General features: G+C 38.1%; 1 protein-coding gene across 5 annotated transcripts in view; it reads left to right on the top strand.

The window, feature by feature from the left end:
* The window catches only part of vav2 (vav 2 guanine nucleotide exchange factor), a 231,250-nt gene that overhangs the window by 37,640 nt on the left and 170,021 nt on the right, over positions 1-23,589 (top strand). For all 5 annotated transcript variants that reach the window (XM_073824153.1, XM_073824154.1, XM_073824151.1 and 2 more), the window contains exon 2: positions 23,371-23,487. In XM_073824153.1, the coding sequence (XP_073680254.1) occupies positions 23,371-23,487 (117 nt within the window). The remainder of the gene's footprint in view (positions 1-23,370; positions 23,488-23,589) is intronic.

The raw sequence follows: 23,589 nt of genomic DNA, 5'->3' as shown, positions 1-23,589 counted from the left end.
GTCCTGGCCCACTTAGTGTTCATATTGGCATTTTTGACAGCAAACCTAAAGATATCAAACCTCAAGGCATAGTGATATGTTCACAACCTGATTGGTTGGGTTGAATGACATAGCCTATATTTTGTGACGGAACTCACTGAACACCCCAAACAAAAGGAAAAGGTGCGTTCCACTTAAAGCGGTAACCGTTGTAACCGTTCACTGATTGGTCTGCTCAGCACCGCTTTAAGCTGGTCCGAGCTGATAAATGGTAAAATATTAAAAATAAATAAATCAACCCAACAAGCTAAACCCAGCATTTGGGTTAAAAATAACCCATCAGTTTTTAGCATTTAGAAAAACTACCCAGCACCTGGGTAAAAATATAAAAAATAACCCAATAAATTGACCCAACAGGCTAAACCCAGCATTTGGGTAAAAAAAAAAATAACCCATAATTTTTAAGTTTAGAAAAATACCCATCACCTAGGTAAAAATATTAAAAATAACCCCATACATTGACCCAACAGGTTAAACCCAGCATATGGGTTAAAAAAAATAGCATTTTTTAGAGTTCAGAAGAAATACTCAGCACCTGGGTAAAAATATTAAAAATAACCCAATACGTGTTGGTTCCGATAGCCTTGTGGGCAGTGTGCCGGCATACAGCACCATTGCGTTACGAGCGTCTCATATTCGAGGACCTTTCCCGATCCCGCCCCCTATCTCTCTCCCACTTCGCTTCCTGTCATTTCTGATCTGTCCTATCACATTAAAGGCAAAAAAAGCCCATAATAAATCTCAAGCTAAACCCAGCATTTGGGTTTAAAAAATAACCCATCATTTGTTTACAGGTTAGAAAAACTACCCAGCACATGGGTAAAAAATATAAAAAAATAATCCAATAAATTAACCCAACAGGCTGAACCCAGCATTTGGGGTAAAAAAAAAAAAAAAAAACTGCATTTTTTTAGAGTGTATGTATGTTCACGTCTGACACCTCTACGGAATGATTGATTGTACCAACAACCAGACGGATGGATTGATGGGCATTCTGCTTGCAGCCATTACCCCCCCATCTGAGTCCACATAATTATCTCTATATTAATGGCCGTATAATACAGCCTGCTGTTGTTTCTGTCTCTTTGAAATGCAGCCCAGCAAAAAGTCCCTTGGATAGCCTTTGAAATGGTATACAGCTTTGCTGAAAGTCACTCACTGTATTATTCATGTCCTGTAAATGTCAGGACACTTCAGAGGGGTTGTCTATGCTCTTGTCACCTAGCCATGCCGTGTTTAGATGGTGGATTTGGATTGAGTCCCATACGGACCCTTTTCAAGCACTGAGATTTAAGTAAGCAGCGCAAGCTGTGGATTGCTTGTATTAAACAAGACCTATCATGCCCCTTTTTATAATATGTAATGTATCTCAGGTGTCTCCAGAAAGTTTCAGCTCAAAATACCCCATTATGTCATTTTGAAAATGCCTATTTTAAGTAAAAGCAGAAACGCACTGTTTTTGTGTATATATCTTTAAATGCAAATGAGCTGCTGTCCCCCGCCCCTTTTCCAGAATAGAGCTGTCTTTACAGCTTGTATCTCAGATAATCTGATAAAAAAAACATCTGTTTGGTTTTTAAATACTGATATAATGTGTTTCAAAGCCATTTTAGTTTAAACTTATGATATCGGGTTTTCTAAGCGCACCCATTTGATGCACGAGCACAGAAAACGGCTGTCACACAACGTGAGTACTAAATGAAGTTTTTCGCGTCTTATTGTGCTTAAACTGTCAAATACACAAAAAGTTAGTTAAAAACACAAATGAGTTACAAAAACAGTTGGTTATGTCTGTGAAGGTAAACCGCTAGGAAAGAATCACATGTTTATATTAGTCTATATTAGTCTGTTACTATTAGTAATAATAGGAATTAGGGTTGTGCCGATAGACGATAGTATCGTGTATCGACGATAGTCAAAGATATCGCCTGTTGCTGATGCCTTTGACGATAGTAAGACGATTATTATTATTATTATGTGTCAAAAAGGCACCTAACTTTAGCGATGCAGCGCGGAGAGTCGGTTCTAGGATGCCTCAGAAACTTGCCGCGGAAAAAAACGTGCTGTGAAAATGGGTAAGAGATTTATTCATCATACAGTGTACATAGATTAAGTGTCAGTCATTAGGATAACAGAGGTAGTAAAATGTGGTTTAGGCTGAATTAAATACGATATATGTGACCCTGGACCACAAAACCAGTCATAAGGTTAAATTTTACAAAACTGAGATATATACATCATATGAAAGCTCAATAAATAAGCTTTCTATTGATGTATGGTTTGTTAGGATAGGACACTATTTGGCCGAGATACATCTATTTGAAAATCTGGAATATAAGGGTGCAAAAAAATCAAAATACTGAGAAAATCACCTTTAAAGTTGTCCAAATTAAGTTCTTAACAATGCATATTACTAATCAAAAATTACATTTTTATAGGTTTACAGTAGGAATTTTACAAAAAATCTTAATGTAACATGATCTTTACTTAATTTCCTAATGATTTTTGACATAAAGGAAAAATCAATAATTTTGAGCCATACAATGTATTTTTGGCTATTGCTACAAATATACCCCAGCGACTTAAGACTGGTTTTGTGGTCCAGGGTCACATATGAGAATCTGTCTGATTATAGTAAACATAAACATTTACCTCAGTAACATCTGCGTTAACTAGAATTACGATGCAATAAAATGGCGCTAAACATATGCACGTGAATTACATGGGCACCGTTTCTCCACAATCAATATGAACTGAACTATAACATGAACTGATGACAACAATCAGACATACAGCGGTAACATTATCGAAATATGACGGGTATAGAAAGATACATTCATTTACATTCACGCACGCACATTTACCGCTCCCTGAAGATAGCAGAGAATGAAACCGAAAGTAAACTTAAACCTATCCAACAGAACTACCGTCAGCGCTCTGTACACGCACAACTTAGTCACATGCACTACCCTTACAAAACGAATAAGGAATTTATTACATATTGACATATTTACATATCATTAAATAAATTAGCACGATAGTATCGTGTATCGGCGATCTCACAGGCTGACGATAGGACGATATGAAAATTGTGCACATCGCCCAACACTAATAGGGATGCACCGAAATGAAAATTCTTGGCCGAAACCGAAAACCAAAAAAGAGGAAACCAAGGCCAAAAACCAAAACACCGAAAGAATTATGCCAATTATTAGTACCATTGCATTTATGGCTATGACTGTGTACTAATCTTACTAAAAATCAAGGCATTGCAATTGCATAAATTAATACTAAAGTTTCAAAGAATAAATCAATTATATTAATTTAAACAATTATTATCAATCAATTACTTAAATAACATATACATATATTTTACTGCCTTTGTTTCAATTGTTTAATTAAAATTTTTATAACACATTATCTTGTGGATCCATCAGTTCACATTTACAACTGTGTTTCTCTTCCAGCAGGAGGCGCTATCAGATTGGTAGTACACAAAGCAACGCAACAAATGACTTTGAAACGTGCAGCGCTCATATTTATTCAATGGATAGCCTTTTGAAGTTTCTCGTCTTTCAGTCCCCACATTTAAGACCACCTGAAATCATAATTAAGACTTTCTTAACCCCTAATAGCACTGCAGTCATCAATGAAAATTAAGAGCTTTATTTCAAGAACCGACTTTCAAAAACAAACCTTACACAAAATACGTTTCTTTTTATTTTTTCCCACCATGTTTGGGGCACAAGAAAAATATTAGGGGACTAAATTAATATCAGCATATAAAGTATAATTGCCTCTTATTGTCTCTGAGAGAATGCACGTCAGATGCTGAAAGCACTGTCAGTTTTTACTTTCACTTTAACATATTGCGCAGTTTTCACATTGCTTGTATGATATCCATTGGCTCACCTCCATGGTTTAAAACATAAATATTTATAAAAATACAGTATATAGAAAAGACATATCTTTAAAATATTGCGACGTAACACCAACGTAAAGCCATTAATTGTTTTTCACTCACTGAAAGCTACATCTGTCTCAATCTCTGCTCTCATCACTGCACGCACGACTGCAGACACACCCCCTCTTGAAATTTCACCAGTACAAGCTTTGCAAATCGCTATCCGTGGGTCTTTCTCAGATATACTAAAAAAACACGTCCACACCGCAGACGTGTTGCTTCAGACAAGCACGTGCAGGCTGCGGTTTCTGTTTGCGTCAACATACTGTTTCGGCCGTGTTGTATCGGTGATAAAAATCTTTCGGTGGCCGAATATTTGGTGCATCCCTAAGTAATAGTGTTCTGTTATCATATGTGCAGCCAATGACAGAACAGTTATCATGCCTTGCTCAAACTTTTGCCAAGGCGTTAGAACTGGTACACTGTTGCCCCTTGCAAAACCTAAATGGCAGCACCATAGGTGGAAACGTGCAGATTACTGGGTGGTAAAATTATAATAACTTCCTCTTTCTAAGTCACGAGGGTTTTGAAATCTGAGACACTTGCAGAGAAAGGCTTACCAAAGCAAAGTTGCTGGGTTGGTCTTTTTCACGTTTTATAGAATGCTAGATACGCTGGGGACCCAGTTATAGCACTTAAACATGAAAAAAGTCAGATTTTAGAGTTTGGCAGGAGTTTCAAGAGTTTTTCAGATAGTGATCCTTTTGATGGACTTTTAGTGCTAAAATTACTGTGAGTCAGCAAGGTGCCAGTTTTGGACTGCTTGTCTTCAACCTGATCTTTTCTCCAGCCTGGAGCTAAGGAAAGTATAAAAACACTGCACATTTTGTTCTGAGTAGGAAGTGCTGCTATTTTCATTGTGTCAGTGTAAAGATAAATGATATAAAATGCTAAAAAATATCTCCATGTCTGTGGATTGTGCCATATTAGGTTGGGGTGATGTCATTTGACAGGGACAGCCATAAAAAATTACAGCCATTTGTTTGGTTGAGGCTTAGTGAGAAGTGTCTTATTACCGCGGTGACACGTGGTAAATCATCAGATGTTTTGTGAGTCATGCAAAATGCAGATAAATATCACACAGCTCGTATTTATATTTTGCCTCAGAGGAAAGACCGCAAACCAGTGGAGGTGAGTTTTCCAGCTCAGCCCAGTGTATTTATAGGCTCTCCCGGGGCATTCCCACATAAGCTGCAATAAAACAGGTCAATTATGTGATGAGCGATTCCACTTGGTAGATGGCAGAGAAACCTATTATTTTTTTGTTTATAATTTAAAGGGAAACAAAACTATATTTGCTGTCAGCTATATTGTTTGGTCTTAAATAGATGGGTTTTCCTAGCAATAGGCATACCTCAGGGCGTGAATCTTTCATAGTTTATTGTCAATCCTGAAGGGTGAGTAATGGCAGCGACCCAAAGCAAATGGATATAGAGGTATAAGAGATTAGATCATCCAAGACTCTGGATAATGCTGCGCCATGCAGTGATTTTATTGGCGGTGGCGTGTGTTTGCTTTGTTGGAAGAATCCTCACAAGTTCTGACTGGAATAATATAGGAAGAGGTCTGCGGATTGTTGGGATTCTTAATGTCCTCTTTGTTCAAATTTCAAAGTGTAGGTGGGAATATGAACAGGATATGCAACATCTCACAAGCATGCATTCATTTTTGAAGATCATGACTTTGAATTACTCTTCAGTAGTGATTAGAGATAATAAACAGTCCTTTGCTCATGTGCTCCTCAAACGTTTCATTGGGTTTCACACCAGCGTATTATGAGTACAAGATAAAACATGTTCAAACATTCCTAGTTATGTTCCAAATAAATGACATGCTCTCTGGCCCCTAAGAGCTGGTGATGGATTTAAGAGGAAAGAACAGGGACACACTGTAACTCTACTTTACGAATCACTGGCACTGTCAAATCTTTTGTCACACCAGATGAATTGAGTATAATAGAATCTTAATTTATCGCCTCATGACCAGGACTGGTGGAATTAGCTTCCACGGAATTCAAATGATGTTGCTAGAATGGTGCTGTTAACGTATTAAAGAAATACAGTTGGAAGTCAAAAGTTTACATAAATCTTGCAGAATCTGCAAAATGTTAATTATTTTACCAAAATAAGAGGGATCATACAAAATACATGTTATTTTTTCTTTAGTACTGACCTGAGTAAGATATTTGACATAGAAGATGTTTACATATAATCCACAAGAGAAAATAATAATTGAATTTATAAAAACGACCCTGTTCAAAAGTTTACATACACTTGATTCTTAATACCATGTTGTTACCTGAATGATCCACAGTTGTTTTTGTTCAGTGATAGTTGTTCATGAGTCCTTTATTTGTCCTGAACAGTTAAACTGCCCGCTGTTCTTCAGAAAAGCCCATACTTTTTTTGGTTTTTCAGCATTTTTGTGTATTTGAACCCTTTCCAACAATGACTGTATGATTTTGAAATCCATCTTTTCATACTGAGGAAAACTGAGGGACTCATATGCAACTATTACAGAAGGTTCAAACACTCACTGATGCTTCAGAAGGAAACACAATGCATTAAGATCCAGGGTGTAAATTTTTGAACAGAATGAAGATGTGTACATTTTTCTTATTTTGCCTAAATATCATATTTTTTCAGTTAGTACTGCTGTTCAGAAGCTACAAAAGATACGTACATGTTTCCCAGAAGACAAAATAAATAAAATTTACCCTGATCTTCAAGTATTTAAAGTTTTCATCCCCTTGCGTTGTGTTTTATTTCTGAAAGATCTGTGAGTGTTTAAACCTTTTGTAATAGTTGCATATGAGTCCCTCAGTTGTCCTCAGTGTGAAAAGATGGATCTCAAATTATACATTGTCATTGTTGTCATTGTTGAAAAGGGTTTAAATACACAACAATGCTAGAAGAAACAGAATGTATGGGACCTGAAGGATTTTTCTGAAGAACAGCTGGCAGTTTAACTGTTCATGACCAACAAGGGACTCATGAACAACTATCACTAAACAAAAAAAACCAAACAAACAAAAAAACAGCTTCAGTTAACAACACAGTGTTAAAAATCAAGTGTATTTAAACGGGGTCATTTTTATAAATTCAACTTTTATTTTCTCTTCTGGACTATATGTAAACATCTTTTATGTGAAATATATTATTCAGGTCAGTACTAAATAAAAAAATAACATGCATTTTGTATGATCCCTCTTATTTTGGTCAAATAATTAACATGTTGTATATTTTGCAAGGTGTATGTAAACTTTTGACTACAACCTTCATGTTGTATATTGAGAGTGAATGGGGAAGGATACTGTCAAGCTCTAAAAAGGCACAGGGTCTAAGTCTATTGAAACTTTGTGTGGTCTTAAAACAAGCCAAACTCTGAGTTGTTGTTTGCTGTAAATCTTTCCTATTTTGATCTACTCGTCTCATTATTGTTTGGCTTCGGAAGACTTATATAATATAACACCCTTTTATGTCGGTTATGTCATTTTTGGAGCTTGATAGTGTCATTGTAGATTTGTTTCATTATATTAAAAAACTGCTTGAACAGTCTGCCAAATTTCCTTTGTCTTTCACAGAAGAAAGAAAGTCACACCGTTTTGGATCAACGTGAGATTAAATGATGACAGATTTTTGGATGAGTTAAGTGTTTAAGTACTCTACTTGTGTAAGAAACTTGAGAATGGGCACCCTTGCTTTCAAATTGGCTAAAGCTTAAAAAGCTTGTTTGCTGTTTTCGTCTTATTAGGATCATTCCCAACAATCCCTGAGGGACGGCCTGAAATGCACGAGTTGTGCCTCTGGCATAAAGTGAACTGCATTTAGGCGATGACAAAACACTGCGTAAAGTGGAAACGCTCGGGAGATGTTGAAAACCTGTCTGCTGTTACGAGTTATATGATGTGTGGATGGGATAAGCTTTCCTTCTTTATTTAGTATGTCATAGTTCCAGGGGAGCTCTCTTGGCGTGTTTGGGCTAGTTGAAGTGTGCCAATATTCTCCTATTTTGCTCTCTCATCTTACTCTTACTTTTCTGGCCTGTGTGGTTCCTCCCATGAACCTCCTTTCCCTGTAATCAAACTTGTTATGGTAACATGTAATCTCCGCTGACCAGCAACAATGTTGCCATGCTCGTGGTCATCATAAAATAATTTAGCTTTTTATTAGCAGAACTAAAATCTCATTCAGAATTTATCACATTTTTTCTCTCTTTTCATCTAAAGCTTGCGTTTGCTTGTTTGGTGCTCAGCTCTGGCTTACTCTGGCTTAGGCAAAGCTTTTTTTTTCTCCTCTCTTCTTTTTTTACCATCTGCTTTGAAATTAATGGGCATGTTGGAAACTAGGCTAAATCTAGAGTGACATCTTTTTCTTTTTTTCCTTTTTCTCCCCCATGCCCTTCCTCTTTATTTTTAAAGGCATGCCAATGTGCTGCCAGCTCTGTCCGACTAGTGACTGCTCATTGCAGATAAATTCACACGCACCGTCTCAAAGCACAATCCCTTGGATTTAGACTTACCCGGCACGCATGTGCCCTCAGTGTCATCGTATAATCAACATCCAGGATCCTACCATGTTCCTCTCATCTCACTTTTTGAGTTCATGTGTTTTGATACCATTTTGCATGTTTCACCTATTTTAGGTATGTCACTAAATTCAGGGCTCGCAAAATCGCTAGCCCGACGTCCCGGGGCTATTGTATTTTCCAGTTGGGCTACCAAAATGTTTGACCGGACTGCCCAATGGGCTATCGTAAAGTATAGGGCTCCTGCAGGTCCTTAAACTCCTCAATTTAGTTGTATCAAATTTAAGGCCATACAAAGTTTTAAATAAGTTAAATAGTATAAGAAATGTCTTAATTATAATTTAGGATGTCTTACATTTGTGGACGGAAAGACGAAAATCGCGATAGGGCTGGATAAACTTCAAAAGGCAATGATGTCATTGAATAAATACGCATGCTGTACGTTTCAAAGTCAAAACGCTGCACGGATGTCTTTATATGAATGTATCTGAAGGGAACCGACTGTCCTCAGAAACGTGTCGGTGGTATTTTCATTTCATGCCTGATAAAACAACGTTAATGCTGCTTTGTGTACAGCCGTTACTAGGGAAACCGTAGTGTTTCAGCGCTCCTAAAGCGCCCCCTCGTGACAGAGAATGAATTTTTATTTCCACATTTTTTTCAGCTGTTTATGGTCAAATGATTGCAATTATCGCCCTGTTTTTATGCAGCAAACACATAGTTGTAAATGTGAAAGAAGTTAATGTGCTTTCTAAAATGGTAATGGTATAAAGGCTGAAATGCCATTGTATAAGATAATTTGTTTTTGTGTGAACCTGTATCTGAATTATAAATCATGCCATTTTATGGCTGAATATTCTACTGTACACTGTCCAATCCTACTCATACTGTTTATTTTACTTGTGCAGCTCTTAAAGGAACACTCCACTTTTTTTTGGAAATGGGCTCATTCTCCAACTCCCCCAGAGTTAATAAGTTGAGTTTTACCGTTTTGAAATCCATTCAGCCGTTTTCCTGTTCTGGCGATATCACTTTTAGCATAGCTTAGCATAGATCATTGAATCCTATTAGACCAATAGCATCGCATTCAAAAATGACCAACGAGTTTCCATATTTGTTGTATTTAAAACTTGACTCTTCTGCAGTTATATCGTGTACTAAGACCAGCGGAAAATGTAAAGCTGTGATTTTCTAGGCTGATAAGATTAGGAACTACACTCCCATTCCGGCGTAATAGTCAAGGAAGTTTGCTGCCGTAGCAGGCGCAGTAATATCACGCAGCATATCGCAGCACAACGTGACCAACTGCATGCACAGGGAGCGTTCCTTGTTGGAAGTTACCTAGCTGAGAACTAATTTCAGGTGCTGTGTGATATTACTGCGCCTGCTGCGTCCATATTACGGCAGCAAACTTCCTTGACTATTACGCCGGAATGGGAGTGTAGTTCCTAATCTTATCGGCCTAGAAAATCGCAGCTTTGCATTTTCCGCTGGTATTAGTACACGATATAACTACAGAAGAGTCAAGTTTTAAATAGGACAAATATTGAAACTCGTTGGTCATTTTTGAACGCGATGCTATTGGTCTCATAGGATTCAATGATCTATGCTAAGCTATGCTAAAAGTGATATCGCCAGAACAGGAGAACGGCTGAATGGATTTCAAAACGGTAAAACTCAACTTATTAACTCGGGGGGAGTTGGAGAATGAGCCTATTTCCAAAAAAAGTTCATTGATATTTGTTTATATTTGTGTATTGAAAACATTTTTGATTGACATTTAGACTCCTATCTGATTTTCTATATTTTCTATATTAAAATAAAAGGTCTTTTTTTATTTGGGCTAGTTAAATAAATTTTCGGGCTACCAAAATCTGAAGAGTACCTGCCCAAAGGGCTACCAGAGATTTTGAAATGTCACTTTCATTGGATCTAACACACGCTGCGGTCTGTCGTCTCTGTTGGTGGAACACAACTAAAGGATTGGCACTTCAGTTTAACATCGCGTCTCCTAAGGGCGTCGAATCATTAGCATTTCCAACTCTACCATCACAGCGTTTCACATTAAAACATTCTCTTTTAGTCTGGCTGCTTGTCCTAATTGAGCTTCAGTGTTAGAAGAGCAAAACACTCTTCTCTCAGGCTCCAGGCTCTCTGTCTGGGTCTGTATGTGTGGCTGCAGCTCTGATCCTCCTCACCAGCCCCTGGCTGGATCTGCAGCCTTCTGATGAAAGCGCGAACGCATCCGGTGAGCAGAAGCCAAAGCGAGACTGTGATCCCTACTCTCTCCCCCACCTCCTGCCTTCCTCAAGTGAGATCAGTGATAGGGAGTGCCTTTTTGATCCTGCTAGCTCATGCTCCTCTTTTCCACATCCCTCTGACAAAGCCTTCTCTCTCTCCTACAGTCTTTTTCTTTCCAGCGTCAAGCACTTTCAGCTGCAGCGCGTGGCTTTGCTCCAGACTCGTCGGATTTGCTTGTTATTACTGAAGAATGTCAAAGATTTATCGGGAGTTAATTAAATTACACTTGTGCCGTAATGAAAAGGAGTGGAGAAGAGACGATATGTTTTGTTTTGGCAGCTTTTAGGAGAGATTGTTTGTTGTTGTCACGTAGAGAGAAGATAAACCTGCACCGCTGAGAGGTGTCTCAGGGCCGCCCAGCCTATTGTGAAGTCTTTCCCTGGCTGCTGTTATCTCCTGCTGTTAATTCCAGCGGCTGCTGCCAAAAATCTCTCGAACCAAATTCCAATGCATGTGTAAACAGGAAGTGTGTCTTAAACAGGATATTGGGACCATGTATTTTGAGTGGGGGTTTTATATAATATACAGTACTACTCAAAAACAGTACGATTTTTAATGTTTTTAGCTCACCAAACCTGCATTTATTTCATCCAAGGTACAGCAAAAGCAGTAATATTGTGAAATATTTTTATTATTCAGAATAACTATGTTCTATTTGAATATATTTTAAAATGTGATCTGGTGATCAAAGCTAAATTTTCAGCATCGTTACGCCAGTCTTCAGTGCCACATGATCCTTCAGAAATCATTCTAATATGATGATTTGCTGTTCAAGAAACATTTATTATTATCAATTTTTTAAAAAGTTGTTCAGGATTCTTTGATGAATAGAAAGATCCAAAGATCAGCATTTATCTGAAATAAAAAGCTTTTGTAACATACACTATACCATTTAAAAGCTTGGAGTCAGTATAAATACTGAAATTATAGAAAGGAATACTTTTATTTTGAAAGGATGCTTTAAATTGCTCAAGTGATGATAAAGATATTTATAATGTTACAAAAGATTTCTCTTTCAGACAAATGCTGTTCTTCAAAACTTTCTATTCATCAAAGAAACCTGAAAAAAGTTCTACTTTACTACTACTACTACTACTCTACTACTACTAATAAATGTTTTTAGAGCAGCAAATCAGAAAATTAGAATGATTTGTGAAGGATCATGTGACTTGAGAAATCATGCTGAAATTCAGCAGTGAAATCTCAGGAATAAATTGCAATTTAAAATATATTAAAAGAGAAAACAGTTATTTTAATTTGTAAAAGAATTTCAAAAATGTTCTATTTTGCTATATTTTGGATCAAATAAATGCAGGCTTGGTGAGCAGAACTGACTTTAAAAAACATTAAAAATCGTACTGTTTGAAAACTTTTGACTGGTCGTGTAATATAATGTAATATGTTGTAATTAATAATTGTTACAAATATTATAATATATTATTATTATTATATATTTTTGTAATTATAAATATTATTTTGTGTAATTAGTCATTGGCTTATAGATGAAATGTAAATGGGTCACACATGCACTTTTAAAATGCTGTCTACTGAATGCCAAAATGACTCAGTACTGCAAAGAACATCCAAGAACTTAGGCAAGTGCTACAAAGTTGAGCTGCCCACACATGTGCCTAGATTTATGCTAAAATAAGTGTTTTCAGGATATGGACAGGCTGTTCTAGATTTAAGAGTTTGCATTGAAATATTCAGTGGGATCTCTATGAAGATATATACCAAGGATAATCTTTCCTCTAGGCTCCTTTGCTTCACAATTGGGAGTATTTTTGCAGCGTTTCAAATGCAGTGAGGTGGATGTAAAATATGTGCTGTTTAATTCCTGTCATCAACAGAATCAGATTCATTCTCAAAAGAGTTAAAGAAATAGGTCAGCCACAATATATATTTTTTTCATTAACTCGTTCCAAATCCATATCCACCTTTTCTTCACGTAAGAGTGGGCACGGGCATTTGTCAATTTTATGGTTCTGCGTTCCGGTCTTATTCGTGTCCAGCTATTTTTAGCTGTACAAATCAGGTAATTTTACTGCTTGATATTGCAAATTGGTGTTATGTGATATTATTTTAATTATGAACTGGCTTGTAGCGCAAACAGTTTTACCGTTTACTGCACGTTGTTATTCTTGTTATTTCCCTACAGCAGCTTTTGAACTGCAAGTCTCACCCATAAGCTTACTTCTGCATTGAAGAAAAAGGTGGTTAACTTAGTTGTTTTCTGTGAAACGCAAAAGAAGATATTTAGAAGAATGTTAGAATTGCTCTTTTTGAAATAAAAATGAAAGGTTAACTACACTTTTTTGGGGGGGGTGAACAGTTTCTGAAAGATTATAATATTCACTCTCATCCAAAATTAATTTGTATGTTTTTCAATTTGTTTCTGTTTGTTTGGGTAAATATTCTCATCTGTGGCTCTCGCTTTGCTTATGTCTTACCTATAAACAGGCTGTTTGTCATTGTATAGATGTTGTCTCTGGTGATTGAGTGGTGACTTACTCGGGGTGTGAAGATTATTATTTAAATGATGACATGCACAGAAGCCATGGAATCAACTGAGTGATTAAGAGGCCATTTTCTATGTTAATGACATTAGCTAGCTCTGAGATAATGGCAGCTAAGTGTTGAGAGCCAGCAGCTGCTCCCAGAACCAGACACAAACTCCTCAAGCTGCTCTGCTGAACTGCTTTTATTTGTGTAAAAAAAAACTACTTACAATTATACTTGCAGTACATTTCTTGTTAGAAATGCAATAAAAAGTTTGCAGTGCTGATTATTGTGTGTGCCAATAAAGGTGCAAAGACTGCCTTTTTGAATATTTTCTTATCAAAAGAGCGGCCAATTGTAAATTTTATGGGTCTGGCTTCTAGTCCCAAAATGGCTAATTTTGCTGAACGATATTGCAAATTTGTGTGTCTTACCATATTATCTTAATTATGAGCAAACTGGTTTGTGATAAAAAACAGTTTGACCGTTTATTGCACGTTGTTATTTTTCTCGTTATTTCCCTATAGCGGCTAATAAACCGGAAGTCTCACCCATAGGCTTACTTCCGTGTTAAAGAAAAAGGTGGATACGCCTCAGACGTTACGTCCACGGACCGCTGGGTGAATGTCTGATGCATATGGCAAATATAACTGGAAACACTTAAGCAGATTCAAAGTCGTCCTCTGATTGGTTGAATTCTACAGGATTTTCATCAAGATCGACTAAATGCTGCATTCTTAGTATGCGAGGTTCATGGCATAAACTCTTCCGGAAGTTGTGAGATTTCATGAATGAATGATTTACTGGTTGCACACCAGTCTGTTATTGAGGGGACATTTCCATGCTCCAAAACATGGCACGGCACAAAACAAACGTGATTGGTTACTTTACCTGTTAGTCATATGGCCTCTTTGGTAGTTCTTGGCCATTCAAAGTATCCATGGTTCCCAGAGCTTCTGCCGTCTGGCTTGGCAAGACTACTTATAAGTAGGCAGGGAAATTATGCAGTCTTCTAAGATAATGTTTGGGAATTGAGAACTAATTTTAAATCATTCCATTTAATTTTTTTCCCACCCGAGTATTTCTTCCTCAGAGTATTAAAAAAAAATGAATCTTTATAAACTGTTCAGAGGTTTTTGAGAAGATTTTTGCCAGAGTTGGCATTAGAAAAGCAACTTGCTAGATTTTAGACCAGAGCATTAATCTTGTAAATCTAAAATAAGGACTGATTGTTTTTTTTTTTGTCGCTGTCATCACAGCAAACCCATATTTTGTAGCTACCATCAACCTGACACGCCCACTCAAACCGTTTCATGGTTGTAGAATGATTTTGCCGCTGTAATTGGATTGGCTGTTTCTAAAGAGGCTTCTGTCGCTGATGGCACAGATGCGGCAGAGTGATGCTTTCTCTTTATGCGTGCCCTTCGGTTATGCATTTTTAAGGCATGTAATGGGCAACTGCCCGCACAGCAAGGGAAGTACAAGATGATGTTTACAGAACACTTGCTCCGTTAAAAACATTTGGCCGTGCTACTTTGTATGGTTATTTCAAATGAGCGTTTCCAATGCTAATGCCACTTTGCATTTGAATAAACAGAAGCATCCATTTCCCAAGTAAACAACACAAGAAACCGAGCCTAGCTTCTTAGGATGTGCCCAAGATGTCTTCTGGAAGAAGAATGAGAACCTATAGCCGGGTCTAAATCACAGATATGAGGAACCACTGCCGAAAGAGAGAAATGGAGTGCGGAAAATGGATGTGGCTCCTAGCTCCCCGCCCTGGCATCATAAATAACCTCACCATTGATCGGATGTAGTCTGTGATTCTCCGCAGCCCTTCTCTCCACATTCATCAGCCCTGCGTCTGATGTGTTTGCCGGCTACTTAATCCACCGATTACTCAGTTGGCCTTTGCCCAGTGTCTACAGCTCTACCTCGGTGTGATTTGCTGGATGCCCAGAATAGAGCATGTTATGGTGCTAATCTGTAATAAATCTAAAGTTACAGTGCCTTGTGAAAGTATTCACAAGTACATTGCATAAGTATTCATACTCTTAACTCAGTACTTAGTTGAAGCACCTTTACAGCCTGTTTGGGTCTGATGCAACACGATTTGCACATCAATATTTGGCAAGTATCTGCCATTTCACCTCACCTCTTCACCTTTCAAACTCTGTCAGCTTGAATGGGGTCTGGCAAACATTTTCAGGTTTCTCCAGAAGTCTTTGATTGGGTTCAAGCCCAGGCTCTGGCTGGGCCACTCAAGGACATTCACAGAGTTGTCTGTAAGACACTCTTGCTGTGTGCTTAGGATCATTATCCTGTTAGAAGGTGAACCTTCTGCCCAGTCTGAGGTTCTGAATGCTCTGGACTGGGCCTCAATATTTTGTTCCATTGAGCTTTTCTTCTACTCTGAGTCCCTCAGTCCTTGCTACTAAAAAACAGCCCCACATCATGAGGCTGCTACCATCACACATTACTTTTGGGGTGGTACTCTGTAGGTGATGAGCAGAGCCTGGTTTCCTTCAAACATGATGCTTAGAATTGAGATTCATCAGACCAGAGAATCTTGTTTGCTTTTTTGCAAATTCCAAGTGTGTTTTCATGTGTCTTCACTGAGGAGATGATCGAGTCTTGTCACACCACCATAAAGCCCAGATCGATGGAGTGTTGCAGAGATGTTTGTCCTTCTGTATGTTTCTACCATCTGCATATATGATTATGGAGCTCAACTAGAGTGACCATCAGGTTCTTGGTCACCTCTATAGCCAAGGCCATTCTCTATCAATTGCTCAGTTTGGCCAGGAGGTCAGCTTTAGGAAGAGTTGTGGCTGTTTCAAACTTCTTCCATTAAGAGTAACAGAGACTACATGCTACTGTGAACTTTCAATGCAGCAGAATTCCTTTTTTTTACCTCAGGGCTTGGTTTTTGCTCTGATATACATTTTCAGCTGTTAGACCTTTTATTGCCTTTCCAAATCGTACCCATTTAATTGAATTTGCCACAGGTTAACTTCACTTGAAGTCTAGTAACATCTACAAGCAAATCTACAAGATAAATTTCAACTGTCCCAGATAAGGTATGAATGCTTATGCAATGGAATCATTCAGGTTTTTTTTTTTTTTTGACTTGCAAAGTTAAAAAGTGGCATTTTTTGCTTTGCCGTTTTGTTGTATGGAGTGTAGATTGACGTGGAAAAAAAATAATTTAAAGCAGTTTAACATAATGCAACAACATAAAATGTGAAGAAAAAAAATTAAGGGGTATTAATACTTTTGCAAGGCACTGTATTCGAAAATGGACAGCCCTGAAGTCATACAAGGTTTATGCAGCACTGTCTACTTCCTAAGCAGGACACTGCTTCTTTCTTCAATTCAGGGATCAGATTTAACTTCTGTAAGATGTTCATGCTCCAGAAGAACAAAAGCTGAGTTAAGATCCTCTGGCAAGATGGTTTCATCCTAGTTTCACAATCTGTATTTCTACATTGTGAGAATTGAATTGATTTGAACAGACTTCTCAGGCAGCAAATGTGTAGCCTGGCAACAAGCGAGTGCATAAAAAAAATAAACAAACAAACAGAAACAGGAGTAAAACACCCTCCCTGGTGCTTAAGCATACATTTTTTATAAATGCTTGAGAGACTAAAAAGAAAAGGGATTTGCGATTCTGAAATTTGGGAACAGAAAACAGAAAATCAGGTCAGATAATAAAAGATTTTGACTTCCTTTGTTTTTGTGCCCCCATCTTCCACCAGATCAGACCGTCGGGCATCCATTCATTCTCTTGACTCAGTTGAAGGGAATCTGGACCGATGAGTCCAGATAGTGCTCTGGGGCACTGAAGAGCTCCCATTGTCTTCTCACAGTGCTGTACCAGAGCTCTGACAGTGGACATGTTGATACACGGTTCCCTTTATCTTGCCAGGTCGGGCCATTTATTTTGTGAATGCTTCTGAATGTAAAGGGCTTGCCATTTTCCACTATTTGTGAGGCTAGTCTTTGTTCCTCTGTGGAGGATTCCTCTGGTTCAGCTGGAAGAGGATCTATTCAGAGGGACATGTCTCTCAGTGGACTTGTGTGAATCGGTCTGGTTCTTGGACTGATTTAAAAAATGGCTATTGGTTTTTGAATAGATTTTCATCATTAGCCCAAATGGTGCGTTTTGAAGGCAACTCAGCAGTTTTCTGCATTCTTTTATGGTTTTACACGGGCAGATGGGATTCTTACGAGGCATGCCGTATTTGATTTGATCATGACTTAGAGGGGTTTCTGTGATAAATTGGGCCTTTTGGATAATCCTATCAGATTATCATTTGCATAGCAGCATACATTATTCATTTAGTGTCTGCCTCTCCAATTAGTCGAAGTCAGGTTTTTCTCCGGAGAGGTTTTAACATCTGTGCGACCCTGGAAATCCTGCAGGAGATTTGAGCTAATCAGCCACAGCCTCATCAGCTCTTCAGAGGTGTGTTTGCCTCTGTGTTTACTCTTTTGCTTTTCATTCCCTCGCTCTTTCTTGACCTGTCCTGGGCGCCGTGCTCTAGTGGGAGCTTTCTCCCTGTGAGCGAGACAAAGGATCAGAGCGCTTGACAAAATGCCACTGCCATGGCTGTCAATGAGGGCGGCGCCCCTCACATCCCCACTCGGCTCGGGATCGACCCTTTGCCAGTTTCCTTTCAAAGATATTTGTGCTGCCCTTGCACCTGGATTCCACATCTTAGCCAGTGCTCAGTGCCCTCTGTTGAAACCATCCGGCCATTTATGTGGTTTGTTGTTTTGACTGTTTGCTCACATCTTTTATGCCTTTTACTCTAAGGATTAATGCCATAGATACAGCAGATTCTCTGACTGCTGTCTCGCCACAGTCTAGACTCCAGTGCTTCACCCGCTGACTGGCTGTCTGCTTCTGTGCCTGCCTTCTTCCTGACTGACTGTCTTTTTGAGTCACTGCTTCAAGGCTCAAAGCGCCCAACTGCTTGACAGATTGTTTGACTCTTTGACTTCTTCACTCATGCTTTTGAAGCGAATCATTGGCTGAATTGATCTGTGCTCCTCATTCCCCTATGGGGAGTGATACTCACTTGCTCTGGTCTCACTTTCTTTTTTCTGCTTTGTAGACAGTACAATCTTCCCTTAGGACTTTATTGCTGCTTTGTCTTTCTTTCTGCTCTGCTTAAAAAAGATTTAGTTGATTTACTGATTTAGGGTGTGTTCACACTTGTTGTTCGGTTCGTTTGGTTCATTTGGTCCGAATCAAAAAGGAAACTGATACATTTGGTCCTGGTCCACTTAGCGTACACACTGGCATTTTTGACAGCGAACTTAAAGATACTGAACCTAAAGGCATAGTGATACATTCACAACCTGATTGGTCGGTTTGAATGACGTATATTTTGTGACTGAGCTCACCGAACATTTCATACAAAAAGAAAAGGTGCGTTCGACTTAAAGCGGCTCTGTGGGTGTATGACATCAAAGTAGCCATTCACTGATTGGTCTACTAATTGCCGCTTTAAGTCGAATACACGCAGTGCAGTCTGCTGGACTAAGCACGCTCATTGTTGCATGCATATTGTTTTATTTTCACCACCTGCGAACTCAGAAAGAGCTCATACAAGACCGGTTGTTCCCTTTGTGAAATCATGTCGCATAGCGTCACATCTTGTCACTACTTCCTGTTTTTGGTTCATTTAGAAGTATTTGCTCCATGTTGCATTCATATTTGATTTGAACCACATCAGAGTTCATTTGTTTGGTGCGCCCCAGGGTTCGGATGGCAGCGTTCACACTTACTCAAATGAACCGCACTAACAGAGCAATCGCACCAGAGTTCATTTTAATCGAACCTAATATGACAAGTGTGAACACACCCTTAGTTTATTAGTGGATGCTCTCACAGTTTGGAAGACTCATCCTGCGAGGGCGGTGCACATGAGGCGGAAAGGGTAATTCTTTATTCCCTCTGTGTGTACCCGTTCCTGAGGGATGAGAGTGTTGAGGAATGACAGCTCTTTGTAACCTGGTTTCTTCCCCTAGCTGTTTATCCAGGAGCTGTCTTTCCATCTCTTATTTGGTTTTCATTGAAAAAAGCAGAATTTGAGTACTAGTGCTGAATGAGACAGGTGGTGCTCTGATCTTTTCATGTAGTCATCACTAGAATCTTAATGCAAAGAGAGCAACAGCCACATGAACATAGCCTGGGGTTGAGGCGTGCACTCTGAGCGTTAGATTTGCTCAAACCCCTGCTATGACACTGCACAGCCAAAAGCGATACCTTTGCTCTTCCCGTAAGCAATTGAAAGACGTAGGAAAGGCGTGATTAGCATGAAGAAACAGTAGCCTATTCATCTGAGCTGGATGCAGCTAAACAGGGTGGAAAATTCATACTTTAAAAGCCAGAGTGTGTTTTTAACGGTTAGTGGGTTCAGAACAGACTGAACTATTGGTCTGAGAGAGAGGGGAAAAAGGTGGAGAGGGAGAAATTACTGAAGCATCTCTTTTAAGACACCACTGTCTGCTCCAATAGCAAGTTACTGCACACCAGAATGTCTAGTATAGTATAGAGTCTTTATAGGGGACATTTTCGGTAGCACCTGGGAATACGAAATGAGAACAATAAACTTCCCACATTTTTGTTGGGTGTGCTGTTTTAGTGGTGCTGGCTAGGCACTTTTACCAAGTGGTCATTTTTTTGTTTAAGATGTGTTTCCAGTGTTTTCATATCATACATATTTAATTTCATATTGATTAATTTTAGTGAAATTTGCTTAGACTAAAATGGGATCTGAATTTAATCTAGTTAACTAAAGTGCAAATATATATATTTATATGTGACCCTGGACCACAAAACCAGTCTTAAGTAGCATGGGTATATTTGTAGCAATAGCCAAAAATACATTGTATGGGTTGAAATGATTGATTTTTTTTCTTTTATGGCAAAAATCATTATGATATTAAATAAAGATCATGTTCTATGAAGATATTTTGTACATTTCCTACCGTGAATACATAAAAACTTAATTTTTTGATTAGTAATATGCATTGCTAAGAACTTCCTTTGGACTTTAAAGGCAATTTTCTCAGTATTTTTTTTTTTAGATTTTCAAATATTTGTATCTCGGCCAAATATTGTTCTATCCTAACAAACCATACATCAATGGAAAGCTTATTTATTCAGACGTTCAAAAGTTTGGGATCTGTAAGATTTTTATTTTTTATTTTTAAAGAAGACTTTTTTTTTTTGCTCAAGGCTGCGTTTATTTGATTAAAAATTCAGAAAAAACTGTTTGTGAAATATTATTGAAATTTAAAATAGTGGTTTTCTGTTTTAATATACTGTAAAATAGAATTTATTTCTGCGATGCAAAGCTGAATTTTCATCAGACATTACTCCAGTCTTCAGTGTCACATTGTCCTTCAGGAATCTGTCTAATATGCTGATTTATTATCATTGTTGAAAACAGTTGTGCTGCTTAATTGTTTTTGACACCTGTGATACTTTTTCAGGATTCTGTGATGGAAAAAAAAGGTAAAATGAACACCATTTATTTTAAAAGTGATTTTTTTTCTAACAATATGTATTTGCTATCACTTTTTAATCAGTTCAAATTAATTATTAATTTCTGTCAAACAAAGAAAGAAAAAAAAAATTACTTACCTCAATTTTCAACAGTGGTGTATATTGTTACAAAAGATTTCTGTTTTATAATAAATGTTCTTTTTAACATTCTGTTCATCAAAGAATCCTGAAAAGTATCACAAGTTCCAAAAAAATATTAAGCAGCATAACTAATAAAAAAATTATAATATAATAACTAGTGGTGGGCCGTTATCGGCGTTAACGTGCTGCGTTAACATGAGACTCATATCGCGCGATAAAAAAAATATCGCCGTTAATCTATTCTCAAAGTTGGGTTGGGAGCTGGGTCTAAACTACGCAAGATATGATGACTTTCACCTTGATATTTTAGCGCGGATGACGTATATCTAGTTGAATTGCACTGTAGGGGGCGAGAACAAGTCTTCAACTTCTGTGAAATTACCACATCAAATGAGACGTGCAAATATGGATGCAGTTATGAAGCCGCTTCAGGGCAGGTGTGTGCGTTGCTAGACCCTTTTTACTGGGGCACGTGCCCCAGTGAAAATCTGCTGTGCCCCTGTAAAATCTCAAGTTTGAGTTATAATTTACTTTGATAATCCCGAAATAAAGACATTAAACTATATGCAACAACTGAATTGACGCTTCTAAAAGCAACGCAGTTATTGGAAGACTATGCACGCAGATAGGCTATCCATACCCGCGCGCCTGTGTATTTTACGGGAACGCGCACGTCGTACAGCCTTTTGCGCAGAAGTACTTGGTTACACAAGTTTGTATAGTTAATTGTGTTGTAAATGCAATTGTCAAGCAGTTTGTAATGCATTTTGGAAACAGGAGATGAGCGCCTGGTCTAATGCGCCACCTGGCTTGAGAAACCCGTTCTCAAAGACTTAATTTTAGTCATTATTTGGGTAGTACACATATTCTGAATGTCTTCAGCAGAATTCAAATTAGCCATTTTAATCTAGATTAATCTAGATTAATTTCAAGATTTAATCTAGATTAATCTAGATTAAAAAAATTAATCTATGCCCACCACTAATAATAACATATTCATATAGAAGTGAATATAACAATATTTCACAATATTACTGTTTTTTTAACCAATAAATGCAGCCTTGATGTGCATAAGAATCTTCTTTAAAAAGCATTTAAAATCTTACTGATCCCAAACTTTTAAATGGCAGTGTATATAATGATGTATAGCTCTTTTGTATAATTATCATGGTCTTTTTGTCTTCTGATTCTCTTTGTCTCTTATCTTGACATCATATTCTCACTCATCCTTAGCCGTCTTTATCTGTTCTGACAAATGAACTGATATTTTCTTGTGTATCACATACAAGGCATAGCTACACTCTTGTGTTTCCAGCATAATGCTGATCCTGACACGCTTGGGGTTGTCTTACAGCTCTCATTAAGACTTTACAAGTGGCATCACGGCTGTGAGAATTTAATCCGGCTTGTGTTCTAAGGGAGGTTATCTCCATTGTACTAGCTTTAAATGTGACAAATAGGCCTCCGTTGTCCCGCTTTGCACAAGAAACAGAGCTGCTAGTGGTGTGTTCACAATAGGGGTTGTGATTCCTGCTGAATAATGGTGGCATGCTTGTAATATCTCTAGTTTACTGCCCCCTTCGCTCCTGAATCATTACTAGTACCGAATGCACAATTCGCCTTAAGTGTACTGTTGCGAACACGGCTACCAGTATTTGTTTCCACCGCTGTCTCCATAGAAATGCGAACCCATGCACATAATTGAATTATATCGGAAACATGAATTAAACATGAGACATGATTCATTGACATTTGGTGGGTGGAAATAAACAATGACAAAGTTGTTATTGTTTTGTCCCTGTTTGTGTGGTTGTATTGGTTTCACCCAGCTCAAGTCAATTATATTAGACAAATTCTCATTACAAGGAACGTTTATGCATGAACTCCCTGAAACAAATAAGGAGCGGGAGCCAACGTTGTGTCATATTGGCATCACGGTAATAATTGCGCAATGACATAGGATCTAGTTTTGCTTTAGTGACCCTAAGGACTGAAGGAGTGGTTTGTAGGTTTGTAAGCTAGTAAGTGAACAGTGACTGGGCTAGATCATGCCCGAGGCGATCCGTCAGATGTTCATTGGCTTATCTAAGCCAAGCCTGGGCCTGGGGATCCAAATCACAGTGTGTGATAACTGTTTGCTTAATCACTGGTACAGGAAGAAGGAAATGAGCTGACTGTCAATAGGCTCCAGGAAATTAAATATGCTCCACATGCTGCAAAAATGAGATGGTGTCAGAATTCTCCATGCCTTTGAAGTGACAGTGTTTAATGCTGTTGGAAATATTTCTTTATTTGCGTAGTTATTTAAAAAAAAGACTTCTTTTACAATCACAAACAAAATGATCTGACTTTCTTTATTTGTCTTCTTCTTTTCCAGTTTCTGTGTCTGAAGAACATCCGAACGTTCCTGAAAGTGTGCCACGATAAGTTTGGCCTGAGGAACAGCGAGCTGTTTGATCCCTTCGATCTTTTCGACGTGAGGGACTTTGGGAAGGTGAGAAAGTTGGTTTTGCTGAGCGCGCAGGAGACTATTAATCTTTTTACACCATCGTGTTTAAGTCTCCAGAGCTGAATGACATTAATGTTGTGTGCACTT

Source organism: Garra rufa, chromosome 19, assembly GCF_049309525.1.
Source record: "Garra rufa chromosome 19, GarRuf1.0, whole genome shotgun sequence".
NCBI lineage: Eukaryota > Metazoa > Chordata > Actinopteri > Cypriniformes > Cyprinidae > Garra > Garra rufa.
This window is presented reverse-complemented; position numbering and strand designations above follow the sequence as displayed.